This window comes from Acomys russatus, chromosome 30 (genome assembly GCF_903995435.1).
Source record: "Acomys russatus chromosome 30, mAcoRus1.1, whole genome shotgun sequence".
Lineage (NCBI taxonomy): Eukaryota > Metazoa > Chordata > Mammalia > Rodentia > Muridae > Acomys > Acomys russatus.
In genome coordinates, this window is record NC_067166.1 from 14,988,278 (window position 1) to 15,003,135 (window position 14,858).

Here is a 14,858-nt window from a genome sequence, read left to right on the forward strand (position 1 = left end):
ACATAAAAGGAAGACATGAGTGTGGTAGGGGAACTTTCGGAGAAGGGCTCCAATGGGAGATGAGGTGAGGGGTATGAGGTGTGAAAACAGTTAAAGTCTGCTATACAAACATAAATGTAAAGCCCTCGAAACTTACAAAAAGAGGCTTACACTGAAAATTTCCCTATACTCCAACCCAGCTCCCAATAGTCAGTTGCCGTGCTTACAGGGAAGTGTGCAGAGCAGTGATGAGCTTGTGAGTGGCACGGTCCTTCAGAAGTACCGTGTGCCTGAACGGATGCATATGTAAACGTCCCATTATGTTTATTTGAATGGTAACATTCTCTTCATCCTTCTGTGCCCATGTTTAATATTGCTGAACATTTGACAACATTACATATTATTAAATAAATAGCATCCCCATGTATGTCCTTACATTATTTCATCACAAGAACATCACATTTTTAACCAGTCACACAATAATGGATGCAAACATAGTCTCCAGCCTTTTGTTCTTATCAAAGAAAGCAAGATCGATTATCTTGTCCTTTTGCTCATTTTAAAACACATTTGTAGAACCGTTCCGCAAAAATTGAAAATTTGAGCATGTAGGTCCCATTTATAATTTTGATAACTATTATATATTTGAACATTAAAAATAATCTTTAAAAAAAGTTTAAAGCACATTTTATGTGTGTTTGTATATGCATAGTCTGAACATGAGTGCAGTGCCCAAGATGGCCAGGAGAGGACACTGGAGTTACAGAAGGTTGTGAGCTGCCAAATGGGTGCTGGGAAGCAAACCCAGGTTCTCTGCAAGAGCACCAGTGCTCTTAACCATGGGGACATCTCTTAAGCCTTATTTGCTTAACTTTCAGTGCTGGCTCTTGTTCTTTGTGTATTCTGGAGAGTAAGCCCTGATCAGATGTTTGGTTTTTTGTTTTGTTTTGTTTTGTTTTTGTTACTTTCTTGATAGTGTCCTTTGACAGAGAACAAACTTTCATTTTTTTAATGTAATATAAATATTTGTTTGGTAGCTTATGCTTTTCATATTACACATAAAAGCCATCACCTAATATTAGATCTATTAGTCTCTATATTTTCTTCTGGGAGTTGTATAGCTTTTACCTTTTGTGTATGTCACTATGGTGTAGACATGTGGGGTCAGTCTGTTTGTCGAAAAGAATGCTCACTCCTTTATCTCTGCTCCCTCAATCAGCATCAATTCGTTGACCTTGGACTCTTAATCCCCCTCCCTCCCATCAATCTATATGTTTATCCTGATGCTGAGATGATACCGTCTTGGTGACTGTAGCCTTATACTGAGTTCCACAACAAGGAAGTATAAGTTTTGTTCCTCTTATTTCCCTGAAAGGTTTTAATGATTGTGAGCCCTTCCTATTTGTGTGTGCACTTTAGGATCCACTTGTCTGCTTCAGAGGTTAGGGTGCAGCACACAGCTCTGTAGTCTCGCCTTAACAACAGGACACGTCCAATCCTGAGCTGGCGCCCTCTTTCTGATGTTTCAGGTACCCTTCAACGCCTTAAGTAGTTTGTGGTTTTCAGTGCACAGATTTTGCCGCTCGTTGGTAAATGCTATTTTCTACATGTTTTTTTTTTTAATGCCATTGTGATTGGAATTGCTCTGTTAATTTCATTTTCAGGTGTTTAGTGCTAATTTTACAGAAATACAACTGATGTGGCTACACTGGCAATCCTCACGGAACTGTGTGCGTGCGTGCGTGCATGCATGCGATTGTAAAATTCCCGGTTTCCTGGATTAGCACTTTTCTTGCTTGCTTTCAACCCTGAGTATCTTTCATCACATTCCCTTGCTTAATTGCTCAGGCTAGACCTTTGGTGTACGTGGAATACATGCTTGTCTTGTTCAGGCATGTAGCCAGTCACCGCGAAACACGACGTCTATTCAGTCTTTGTTTAACTGGCGTTTGCGGAGCAAGTTTGTTGCATCAGGCACTGTGCTAGATAGAATGTAGGGATCTCCAGGCGCTTATGATCTGGCTGAGGTGAGGGGAAGGCGCGATGGAGAGAGGCATGAAAGAGTGCCTATAAATGAACGAAGGAAGGAAGGTAAATGTAAGGGGCCTGGCAATAAGAGTTGAAAATAGAGTAGAATGTCTCCAAGGAGGCAAAATTGACAGAGGCCTCAATGCCACAGTCAGGATCCTGCAATGCGTTTAAGGAGCTACGGTAAGAGTAAGAGCCCCTGAGGCTGGAATCAGCTTTTGCTAAAACTACAGAGAAGATGGCGGGTGGGCGGGGACTGAGGGGGTTGAAGGGCCAGATGCATGCTGGGAGCTCCAAGGAAGGCTAGGTCTCCCTGGACCTAAAGCTTTCTCTTTAAGGTAAAAATGCTAAGCCTTCAGCTCTGGTTGTTGCTGTTTCCACAGTAATGCTACACTTAAAATTGTTATATCCTAAAGACTGTGTCCTGTCTAACACTGTTTTACACAAGTGTATTTTAAGGAGCTATAATCAACATCTATGTGACTTTTATTTCCTTTTATTTTATTTTTATTTTGAGACAGGGCCTGGAACTCACAGAGATCCACCTGCCTCTTGTCTCCAGAGTGCTGAGATTAAAGGCTGTACTGCCAAGCCTTATTCTAGGATATCTGATCACAACATGAACCCCAAGACTGTGTTGTTTCCTGGAAAAACCTGTTTCTAGTTGTGGTGTGGCTCAGCCCTACCACACACCTTTAATCCAAGAGCTTTCTGTTTACATATTGTAAACAGGATTAAATAAGGTCAACCATAGATCAAGATGCAAAGCAAGCAACCAGCTGACAGGGAGTGAACATAGGAAAAACCAGAGAGGACGTCAGGGGGACGGTTAGAGAGATGCATAGGAAGTAGAAGGGAGGAACATTAAATTTGTGGTGTCTTTGAAAGAGTATGGGGAAGGAGGATTGCTTTTGGGGACGCTAGCTGAGGAGGAAGGTCAGCTGGGTGCTTTCTCTGCCTCTCTAAGCTCGCAGGCTTTCATACTGGCATCTGGCTCCTGAGTGTTTACTGGTAAAAATAGGACAATTGAGATCTTGTTTAAAACAACAGAGCCAAGCATTCTTATTTTTAAAATGGTGTCTAGGAAATGCGTCTAGAAGCTTTTAATGTAAAGATTGTTTTTTCTTTTCCTGTCTCCCACACTTTTTCTATTAGGCAGGCCCTCTATTAGTTTATTGGTGATGTCTATAAGGAAAAGGATTTTATATTCATTTGTCCTTGGTTCAAACTTTTCATCTTTCTTAGTAGAATTTCTATACCGTTTTTAGTTCAAACAAATAACCTGAAAATACTAAATTTTCAAATTCTAACAAGTTGACTTGATTTACTATACACTATTCATTATATGTCTGTATTCCCAGTATTTTTTTTTTCATAAAAAAATTATTTTTACGTGCATGGGAGTTTTGCCTGCATGCATGTTATGTGTCATGTCTGTGTCTGGTGCCCTGAAACTGTCGTTGCAGACAGTTGTGAGCTGCCACCCAGTTGTGGGTGCCGGGAATTGAACCTGGGTTCTTTGGATGAGCAGCCAATACTTTTAACCACTGGGCCATCTCTATAGGTCCCAGCACAAATTTTATACAAAACAATTCATTTTACTTTATGTGTATAAGTGTTTTGCCTATACGTATGTACACATGTAATGTGTGTCTGGTACCTATGGTCCCCTCAGAGATAAGAAGAGGGCATCAGATCCCCTTGAACTGGAGTTACAGGTGGTTACAAATCACCATGTAGGTGCTGGGACCAGAACCCAGGTCCTCTGCAAGAACTTCGAGTGCTCTTAACTGCTGAGCTACCTCTCGGTCCTCTAGCACAAGTGTCAATGGTTGGTGTCCCCAGGCCTCACTCCTCTGTTAGGTTGCCTCTGACTCTCTCTGGTGTAGAGAAGCGCTCAGTGTTCAACAGCTAAGCAGATGTTCCTGCTGTGCGCTCCAATACGAGGAGCTCAGCGTCCTAGTTCAAGTCCTAGCACTGAGCTGGCTACGAGGACACCTGCCTGGAATCACAGCTCTTGGGAGGCCGGGGCAGAAGGACCATGAGTTTGGGGCTAGATTCAGGTACATAGAGAATAATACAAGGTCAGCCTGGGCTACAAAGCAAGACTTGTCGCAAGCAAGCAAACAAGCAAGGACTTGAGATGTAGCCCAATGGTCGAGTGCTCGGCTGGTTTGTTAAAGAAATTTTTGAAAAGGCTGGACGTGGTGGTGTAGTACGCCTTTAATCCTGGCACCCGGGAAGATCTCTGTGAGTTCAAGGCCAGTCTGGTCTATAGCTAGATCTACATAGTGAGACCTTGTTTCACACACACACACACACAACACAGAAGGAAAGAAGGAAGGAAGAAAGATTAAAGGGTAACAAAAACGGTAGGTCTCAGTGAAAACACTAAGTAACTCTCTTTAGTCCTCAACTTGCTCTTCCCATGGGGACTGAGGAGGTCACTCCACACCAGAACTCTATAAACCTTGGCAGAGAAGACAGACAATGAAAGATGACCCCGAGCTTCCTTCCTAGGGGACCTCAGGCACATTTTTCTTAATCACATTGATAAATAGACAAGACACTTTCAGGGCTTTTCACTCACCCCCGAAACAGAACCTTGAACAGGAAATACGGAAACAAGCTGTGCAGCTCAGGGCAGTGGCGTGATTCACGCTTCAAGTTTGCCTCAAGACTGTCAGGAGGCTCTGCAGAGGAAGAGGGCCTGGGGCCATGAAGGTCCTTCTAAATCCAGCCTCACCAGCTGCTGTTCCAGCTTGCCCCCACCAGCCGTGGTGGACTCCAGTCACTGAACTGGCAGATAGAGGGAGGCCTGCGAGAAGTGGGAGGGGGGCTTTGGGAGGGGGCATGCATACTAGTGGGGAGAGTTACAGGATCTCCTGGCCTAAGTGTGCAAGGAGGCAGGGGTCAGAGCAGCATGCAGCCAGGACACAACGGGGCTATTTTCCGTCACTGTGCTCATTTAAGGGGAAAACGAAGGGTGGGTCAGGTTTAGAATAGCTAGCAGGAGGGCCAGGAGTTGAGCATGTGCCTCCAACACGAGGGACCCAGGGGTGACTTGTTCTGATGGAGGTGCTTAATTCACCTCCCAAGAAACGGGAAGCAAGAAAATAAGTTTGGAGTTGAATGGAATGTGATCAGTGGAGTTTGGCGTTTCTGTGGTTGGATGACTGATGTGCTTGGTTATTTGAATAATCACTCTGAGGACAGTGAAATTGTTTTGGAGATAAGGATGCTTGTTTACCACGAAGCCTGCTGATCTGAGCTCACTGCTTAGAATCCACGTGGTAGGAGAAGTGCCAACTTCTGCAAGCTGTCTTCCGATTGCCACATGCGTGACATGGTGCACATGTGCCCACACACAAATACGTGGATACATATAAACACTCACACACACACATAAACATACACACACATACACACGCGTATGTATCACACACACATCACATACACACACACATACACTCTCACACATACACACACATATCACACACACATACACACATGCATACACATATACACATGCATACACCTACACTCACATACATCACACACACATACACACATGCATATATGTACACACATGCATACACCTACACAGTCACACACACATACATACAAACATACCCCCCATGCACATAAATAAATGTAATAAACAATTTCTAATTGAAAAAAAATCTGTTGCTTTTTTGGTCATCATCATTGATTTTGCTTCCTTAATCATCATCATCACTTCTCTAAAAATTCTGTTTTCAGATTTCTCTGCATTTTTCCTCCTTGATAAATTTCTGCTGGATTCACAATTTAAATAGCGGGTGTCATGGAAACCACTTCTGCCTTGTTTATTCTTTTTACAAACAACATGGCTTTGTAGGTTTAGTCCGGGACTCGCACTCTTTCCTGGTCACCACCGAGATAAACGAGCCCTTGAAACTGTCAGCGGTGTGGGCCAGTTGTGAACCCTGAGCACCGAGGGGCCAGCCCAGATGGCCACGCCAGGCTCCTAAGACACAACGTGCATTCTGTAGCTCTTGGCTGCAGCATCCTGGGCAGCTGAGTGCTGGCTGGAAAGCTTCAAGTGGGAGGGGACAGATTTTTCCACTCTCCATTTGCTCTGTGGGCATATCCAGGAATAAGCTGTAAGGTGGTACAAGTGTTTTCTGACCACGTACAACCCCAGTGGAGACTGGCAAAAGCACAGGTTGGGAGCTCTGAACCTCTGGCTGGCCACTGTCACATCCTGTGGTTATGCTCTGTTCCAGAAACTTCCCTTTAGGCTCCCTGGTGTGTAAGGTGTATGTGGGGGGCTGCTCACATTTTCTGAATTCTCCTGTGCCATAGCAGATGGTGTTTCACAAGTGCATGGGTGCATGGAAGTTGTATGTTCAGCTTGTGTAGGGCTGATAGACCGGACAGAGACATCCCTCACTCTCCGCCAGGTGTTGTCCCACACTGTTGAGGGTAGGAGAGAAATTTTGTCTACTGCCATTGAGCCCATGGTAGAGATTCTTATGAAAGCGGCTGAAATGTTGTCTTAGTCAGGATTTCTATTGCTGTGATGAAACATGCCCAAAAAACAATTGGGGAAGAAATAGGGGTTATTTGGCTTACACATCCACATCATAATCCCTCACTGACTGGAGTCAGGACAGGAACTCAAACAGGGCAGGAACCTGGAGGCAGGAACTGAAGCCGAGGCTGTGGAAGGGAGCTGCTTGCTGCCTTGCTCCTCAAGGCTTGCTCAGCCTGCTTTCTTTTCTTTTTCTTTTTTTTAAGGTTTATTTTATTATTATGTATACAGTGTTGTCTGCTTGTTTACCTGCAAGCCAGAAGAGGGCACCAGGTTACATTATAGATGGTTGTGAGCCACCATGTGGTTGCTGGGAATTGAACTCAGGACCTTTGGAAAAGCAGGTGGTGCTCTTAACCACTGAGCCATCTCTCCAGCCCCAACAACCTGTTTTCTTCTAGAGCCTAGGACCACCAGCCCAGAAATGGCACCACCCACCATGCGCTGGGCCCTCCCACACCAATCACTAAGAAAATGCCTTACATTTTCTACAGCCTGATCTTATAGAGGCATCTTCTCAATTGAGGTTCTCTCCTCTCAGATGACTTTAGCCTGTGTCAAGTTGACATAAAGCTAGCTAATACATACACATAGCTAAGCAGTAGACGGCATGAGCCTCAGAGAGGAGAATGGAAGAGGTTCTGATCTGAGAGGCACTGTCCTGCCCCGTGGTGGTTTGCTTTGGTTTCCCTTTTCTCTTTTACACTCACAAGACTTTATTGCAACCATCTCCTGGGTCTTCAGAGGAAGACTAAAGATTTCTCAGTCACTTACCGCATAGGAAACAAGACCCTCCCTGGGTTTTGTAGACCTTTGGCATTAGAGGAGCAAATCCTCAGTGGTCAAGTGCAATCTTTGGAGGGGGCGTTTTTGTTTTTGTTTTTGTTTTTGTTTTTCAGGAGGATTTGTTTTAATGAAGAAGAGACAGCCAGGCATAGCAGACGTAGTGGTAGCCCCCATGGACATTGCAGTTATGCCTTTTCTAGTTGCACCTTCTCTCTGTACGTTGAAGATGAGTTTTGGGTAGACTTGTAGATTTTCTTGTGTTTAGATAGCTGACTTTTTTTCCCCTTTGATTCATATTTGTATCCCATGACAGCCTGCCCCACACATTGTGGGGGGTGACCTCGGGGTTCTGTGCTGGAGCGGAGCAAGCTTGGCACTTGCCTCTTTACTGTATCTCAACACGTTATAGCTTCTTGGCTTCAAATAGTGTTTGAACAGGACCAAAACCACGTTTTTGGCTGTCATCCAGAGTTTGGCTTCTGCTCCCCAATAACTCCGTAAAAATGCCCTGTCAAATAAATTCGCAGGAACTAAAAAAAGAACAAATTCTCCATTCTGTATGATCATAGAGAACAGAGACAGGTTTCAGCTGACCACCTGGCTTGCTGCCTGTGGCACAGGAAAACCAAACTGCACAGTATCTCTTGGCAGTGCTTTCTAGTGAGCAGAGAGATAATTTTGTGTGTGAGAGAGATGAGCTTTGCACGTGAGCTTTCCACGTTTATATCCACTGGTGCTTTTGGGTACTATAAAATATTACTTTTACATTATGCTCAGCTATATATTAGGGTATGTTATGAAGTGTTTGAGCCGTGGCTCAGTTTTCTGTTTAGTAAGCTTGTAGTGTTAGCAATGGAAAGAATCCTCTTTGTGTGTGTGTGAATACGCTTGTATGCGTGTGTGTGTGTGTATGTGTGTGCATGCGTAGAGTGACAACTACCTTGCCCTAGAAATGGTAAAAATCCTTAACATTTAGCAGCATTCTGTCAGGAAAGAGATGGCATATTCAAATTAGAGTACACTAGGGAGGGTTTATTTGCAAAAGTGACTATATTTGAGAAGATGTGAATGTGGGAGTAGGTAGAAAGTATAGTGGAGGGAACCAGTGGAGCTGTTCTGACCCCTGGACCAGTAGGGAGGAAAGGAAGGAGTGATGTGACCTAGAAGGGATGAGAGAGGCACATGGGGAGGCCGCTTCAGAGTGGCCCTCAGTACAGACACCGGAGTGGCCAGGCTGAAACAACTTGACCCTAAGGCTGCTCACTGTGTCCATGTAGCTCTTCCTGCCTCTGCACTCACTGGCTCATGTGCACCCCCCCACACACAAATACTGCCACACTTGTAGATATGATTTAAAAATAACGAAAATCAGACAAACCCGAACCAAACGTAAGTATGTGAATCTATAGGGTTTGAGTAGTTTGCAAGTTAAGTTTGAGAAAAATCAGTGCTAACTGTGTATTTATGTAGTTCCAGCAGAAGTGTAGATTTGAAATTCCAGTGTGCACTGTCTATGGTAGTCGTATGAACGACACATTCCAGGAAGTAGGTCTTCAAGGAGGTGGAGCACTGGGAGGTGTGATGCTTAAAACTTGGTGGCCAGCTTGACATACAGGTGAAGAGGGAACTTCAGCTGACTAATCGCTTGCCTCAGGTTGGCCTGTGGGCGTGTCTGTGGGGCATTTTTTTCTTGATTGCTAATTGATGCAGCATGAGCCAGCCTACTGTGGGCAGTGCCATCCTTAGGCAGCTGGGTCTAGATTCTGTAAGAACGGTAGCTGGGAAAGCCTTCGGAAGCAGCTAGTGAGTAATGCCCCTCTGCAGCCTCTGCTTCACCTTCTGCCTCCCGAGTTCTGCCTCAGCGTCACTCTCTGACAGACTACAGTCGGTCTATGAGCAAAATAAACTATTTTATACAACAGATTGGTTTGGTCAGTGCTTCATCACGTCAACAGAGACGCAGACTAGCACAGGAAGGGGAGTTGTGTTATCGATAGCTGTTCACAGCTGTTAATGTGACTATTTAATATGTATTTGGCACTTTATATCACTTCATTAATCTTGCCCAAACCACAGGAAGTAGATATAGATGAAGATGACTTTACAAATTATCAAGACTGAAGTCAGTCACGGGAGCCACACTGTCTTACTGTCTAAAGGTCACAAAGCCAGTAAGTGATGGAGCCAAGATGGATTTGGATTCCTGAATTATATTATGCAGCACGTCAATCGCCCACAAACACATTTAAGGAAGTATTAGCAGCAAGGTGCTTGACATCCACCCTTAGCGGACCAGGGTGCTGTAGGCCCGCCTGGCTTGGGAATTGTCACCTATAGCCTTCACTGTCCTCAGAGTCCTGTGTATCTAAGGCAGCAGCTCTCAACCTGTAGATCTTGACCCCTTTCTTTTGCGGGGGGAGGGGAGGGGTCAAACAACCCTTTCACAGGGGGTTGCATATCAGATATCCTGCATCCCAATATTCACATCACAATTCATAACAGTAACAAAATTACAGTTATGAAGTAGCAACAAAAATAATTTTATGGTTAGGGTAACCACAACATGAGGAACTGTATTAAAGGGTCACAGTGTTAGGAAGGTTGAAAGCCACTGACATAAGGAAGTCAGGATCTCCTAGTGCTGGGGAAGCCGTGGGCCAGTGAGGATTGCTTCATCCTTCCTCATGAGTATGGTAGCATTTTAAAATTTATCCTAATTTCAATTTGTGAAGTGGTTTATTCAGAGTGTATTCCCATTAAAATTCAAGGAGCTTCTGACATGATAGAAAATGACACTTTTACTGTTCTAAAAGTCAACAAGTCTTTGTCTCTTAATGTTAGATGCTGTGTAGACCCTGTGTGCTAGAAATGCTTTTGTGATCTACCCAGAGCAGCAGTTGATACAATGCTTTCTAGAAAAGATCAGTGTCTTCTCAGATTTCTGTGAAGTTGAATAAGGAACACAAGCAATCAGCTTCATCATACCATTAAATTATTATTTTAAAAAAATTCTACGAAGTCCTCAAAGAATAGAGATGTTCCTTCTAATCAGATTTCAACTCCTCACATGCACTGGGGTTGGGACCCTTTTCTTCAATAGATTAAATGACTGTCCCCTGACATAGGGCCTTGATAACTATTTGTTGAAAATGTTGTTTATTGAAGTGTTTTTATTCATGCATCTAATTGCTATTTGTGTCCACTATCGTCTTGTGTCATGAGAAAACTGCTTTTCAGAACATGCCTGAACATCCATGTCCCATGACTTAGGCACTTGCTGTACCCACTCTGTCATGGCGTTTCAAAGCCTTAATCTCTAGTTTTGTGTCTATCTCTTTAAGATCCATATGGGCTTACAGCATTATCTCATCAAGACCTGTCAGCCCAGCTGTGTTCCCTTGGATGAAAAACTCTTGCCCCAGCTTCTAAAGGAAGCAGGCTATGCTACGCACATGGTCGGGAAATGGCACCTGGGAATGTTCCGGAAAGAATGCCTGCCAACACGCCGAGGATTCGATACCTACTTCGGTAATGGAAACGCAGACGTTTCTTTCACAACACAGACCTACTGCAGCCAGCTCATTAAACACACCCTAGAGTCATCAAACTAAATGACTGGAAACCCAAACACAGAGTAAATAAGCTGGCACCATACTGGGGCTGCTTTCTGACATTGTCCCCATAAGCCAGCTCTGTGCTGAGCCCTGGGTGGCCATGTGACCACCGCAGGACAATAGCCTTTGCCGAGCGCTAAGGAAGAAAGTGTTAGGGGGCGTTCTGGAACCTTCTTACCCGAAGATGATGGAATCAGAGTTAGATTGTTTCCTTCATTAAAGCCCACACAACTTTATTTCTCTCTCTAGACTGTGTTCAAAGCTTCCCTGGGCATCTTCTCTCACCTGTGAGATATGCTTCTGAAATTACTAAGTTGGAGAAGATCAATTAAAAAAAAAAACAACAATAAAAAGGAGATAATAAAAAAGTGGTAGCAGGAGCTACTCAAGCGATAGCTAGCCCTCTGAAATCAATATGAAACCTGAAGTTTGTTTTCAAACATGGCACCTTAAGGCGATTATAAACTCTGCCCTAACTGATAACCACCGACTGTGTATCTTTCCGCCAGGGTTATTTTCTATTGAGCAGTCTGTCTGTCCTCCTTCCCTCTCATCCATTTCTTCCAAACCGAATGCACGCTTACTGTAGTAAAGCACTTAAATAGAACGAGATTGAAGTGGCCAATAAGACATAAAATAATTTAAATGTACTAAATTGCAAACTAAATAAACAAAAAAGGAAGGAGCTGAGTGGCTCTGGGAGCACTCCACATTCGGGTCTAAGATGGGAGCCATCTTACGTTGGAAGGGAGGAGGGAACCGTTATTACAAGATAATCCAGCGGTGGGTACTAGGAAGAGTGAAGCTTCTTCAGACTCTTGGCTGTGAGAAAAACTTCCCCTTTGGGAGAAGATGAAGTGCACAGCGTCACTCTAATGATAAAGCGATGGCATCCTTGTAGATTTGAGTTTAGGTATTTGCAAGGTAAGGCCAACACACCAGTTCAGCCACAAGGAGCAGATCCACAAATGCCCTGAAACCACATGGCTGGGCACTTGGCTCTAAAGCTGAGGTCAAGATGCAACGATGTCTGGTAGGTGCACATGTGTGCCCCTCTCCACCGAGGGCGCCGCATCACAGCTAGCCAGCCGTGACATTGTTTCTGGCTGAGTCTAAATAAGTCTTCAGTGCCCTTGAATTAGAAATTAGAAATCAGCCTTCATCCATTTAACATCTTGGAAGTTCTAGAGGAATGGCCGGCCTGTGCCTTGATGTTTTTGTTTTTGTTTTTGTTTTTGTTTTCCCATGCAGGATGAACCGCTGTCTATCCTTTGAGAGACTGTGGATATTTAGACTCTCTATTGGAATCCAAGTTGTGAACATAACAACGTGGTAGTTGGACAGCTAGGGAGAGAGAGTTCAGTCAGTAAAGTGTTTGTGTCAGTGAACTTGAGTTTGATTCCTGGACCCTAAGGAAGAAAGCTGGGTGTTGCAGGGGCTTTTTATCCTGGTACAGACTGTGGAGATGGGTGGCTCCCTGAGGCTCAGTGGCTAGCCAGCCCAGCCTAACTGCCAAGCCAGTAAAATAACCTGTCTCAAAAAACGAGGGGAGGGATAGCTCCTGGCAATGACATCAAGGTTGTCCTTTGACCCCTGCACACACTTACACATATACACACACTAAAAACTTCACATCCAGGGCAGAAGCCATATGCCTTTATGGGAGTTAAAGCCCACCCTGGACCTAGACCCACAAATACCTGCATTCCTAGGGAGAGAGACTTGCAGCCAGGAAAAGTATTTGGAGCACACAGCCATCTTACCTTTGCAGGTTAGCTGCCCTGCCAGAGGCAGGTAGGTGACAGAATGCCCTCAAGGCCAAGGAAGGGCACACTTAGTGGGTAACTCTGTTGAATGTGAGCCACATCCAGATAAAACCATGGAAGGGCACAGATTTAGCTGTTCAAAAGGCATTTATTCTAAAGTTTCTCGCAAAAGCAGAGGCTCAGGACTCAGCTTCAAGTTTGCAAGTTGCAACGACAAGGCACTGTGTGTCCCTCACTAGCCGTGTGCTGTCAGATTGGCCAAGTGTTTGAGGAAATGGTTCTGGTCTTGTGGTTCTTCCATTTGTAATATCACTTAATATTTATAGTTCCCATAGCCAAATAGATCCTGTGCCTCCATCCTCCCCAGTAATAGTTTATGTTAATGGGTAAGGAAGCTCATGTTGCCTCTCCAAACTGTAATATCCAGTAGATGTTAAAAACCCAAACTAGTGGTCTGACCACTCTAATCCCCAAGGTAAGGGTTGAAATTGTTATATTTATTTATTTATTTATTTATGTGTGTGTGTGTGTGTGTGAGAGAGAGAGAGAGAGAGAGAGAGAGAGAGAGAGAGAGAGAGAGAGAGAGAGAGAGAGCATGCACACATGAGGAGGTCTAAGGACAGCTTGTAGGACTCTGTTCTCTCCTGCTTCCGTGTGGATCCCAGGGCTCAAACGCAAGGTCAGGTTTCGTGGCAGGCACTTTGACCCCTCTTGAGCCAACTCACTAGCCCTGAAATTATGTTTTCATCAGTCCAGGTTTTTTTTTTTCCTATTCCATATTAAGTTATAAATATGTTGGGTTTCTTTCCTATGAATATAGGATGAAAAAATCACACAATAAGTTGTCTTAAGGTCATATACTAGTTCTAGTCAGGACCTTGAGCTTATAGGATCGTGAAAAATAGTTAATATAAAATGAATTGGATTATTATATAAGCTGTATAAGGCTCTTAATTGTCATTGTAGACAAAATTCATGAGAAGGAAAAAACTAGGCCCATTTTTCATCATTTTAAGAATAAAGGGAAAACAGAATAAAAGGGAATGCACACACACACACACACACACACACACACACACACACACGAATAGCTAAGGGCTCATCAAAGTTTACTTCTTTTTAACAGCTTTATTGGGGTATAATTCACATACCATAAAGTTCACCCAATTAAGGCATTTAACTTAGTGTTTTTAGAGAATTTGAGGGATTGTGCTATTATCACAATCCACTTGTAGGAGGTTTTTTTTTTTTTTTTTTAATAACTCACAAAAAGAAACCAAATTCCATGAGCAGTCACCAGCCTCCACACAGCGCCCCCAAGCCCTGGGCTGTCATTAACTTTCTCCTTATGCAGATTGATCTATCCTGAGCAAGTCTGTAAATATAACCATAATATATGACACGGCTTATTTTCACATTTTCAAAGCGTGGAACGCTTGCAGGGCAACCATTAGTTAAGAAACTTCCTCTTCTCCTGCACTTCCGTCTCTGTTGTAGGAGAGCATCTGTGCTGCAGAAACACGGAAGGTGACAGGCCAGTCGGCTCAGTGAGCAGCAAGTCTCTAAGGAGCAGGGTGAGAATGTGTATAAGGAACAGTCCAGACAGAGTGCTGTACTTTGATTTTTGGGGCTGTTAAGTAAGCTATGGTAGAGAGCTTGTCTTTGGAAAGGTTTGTATCTTTTCACCAGTGGGTGTCAGCATTTGACTAAATATAACCCAGGCTAAAGGCTCGTCCATAAATAACCACAGAAACCAGCCAGTCTACCAACCTCCAAGACAACGAGTGACAGGATCAGAATCCTGTTCTTGTTATCTTACAAGCAAAACCTTGAAGCCAAATCACACTAGCAATGTGTTATCTTTTCTCTTAGATAGCTTTAAAGGATTAACATTTCATCGCCCACTGAACTCTGATTTCTAAAAACCTATTTCCATGGAATCATCCTCTTATAAAGAGTTGACAAGGTAGAACCGGTGCTCTGAAAGGATCCAGGGAGAAAAGGACTTGGAGTTCTATGCAGTGACACTTCAACGGTGTCTGCTAACAAATATAGAGATGTTAAGAAAGGCAGCTCTGATTAGCCTTGTCATTTGATTAGCCTGGTCAC

At 43.8% G+C, this 14,858-nt stretch overlaps 1 protein-coding gene across 1 annotated transcript in view; it reads left to right on the top strand.

Annotated features, from left to right (window-relative positions):
• The window catches only part of Arsb (arylsulfatase B), a 139,338-nt gene that overhangs the window by 5,662 nt on the left and 118,818 nt on the right, over positions 1-14,858 (top strand). Inside the window, exon 2 of the mRNA XM_051172240.1 lies at positions 10,711-10,897. Coding sequence (XP_051028197.1) covers positions 10,711-10,897 — 187 coding nt within the window. The remainder of the gene's footprint in view (positions 1-10,710; positions 10,898-14,858) is intronic.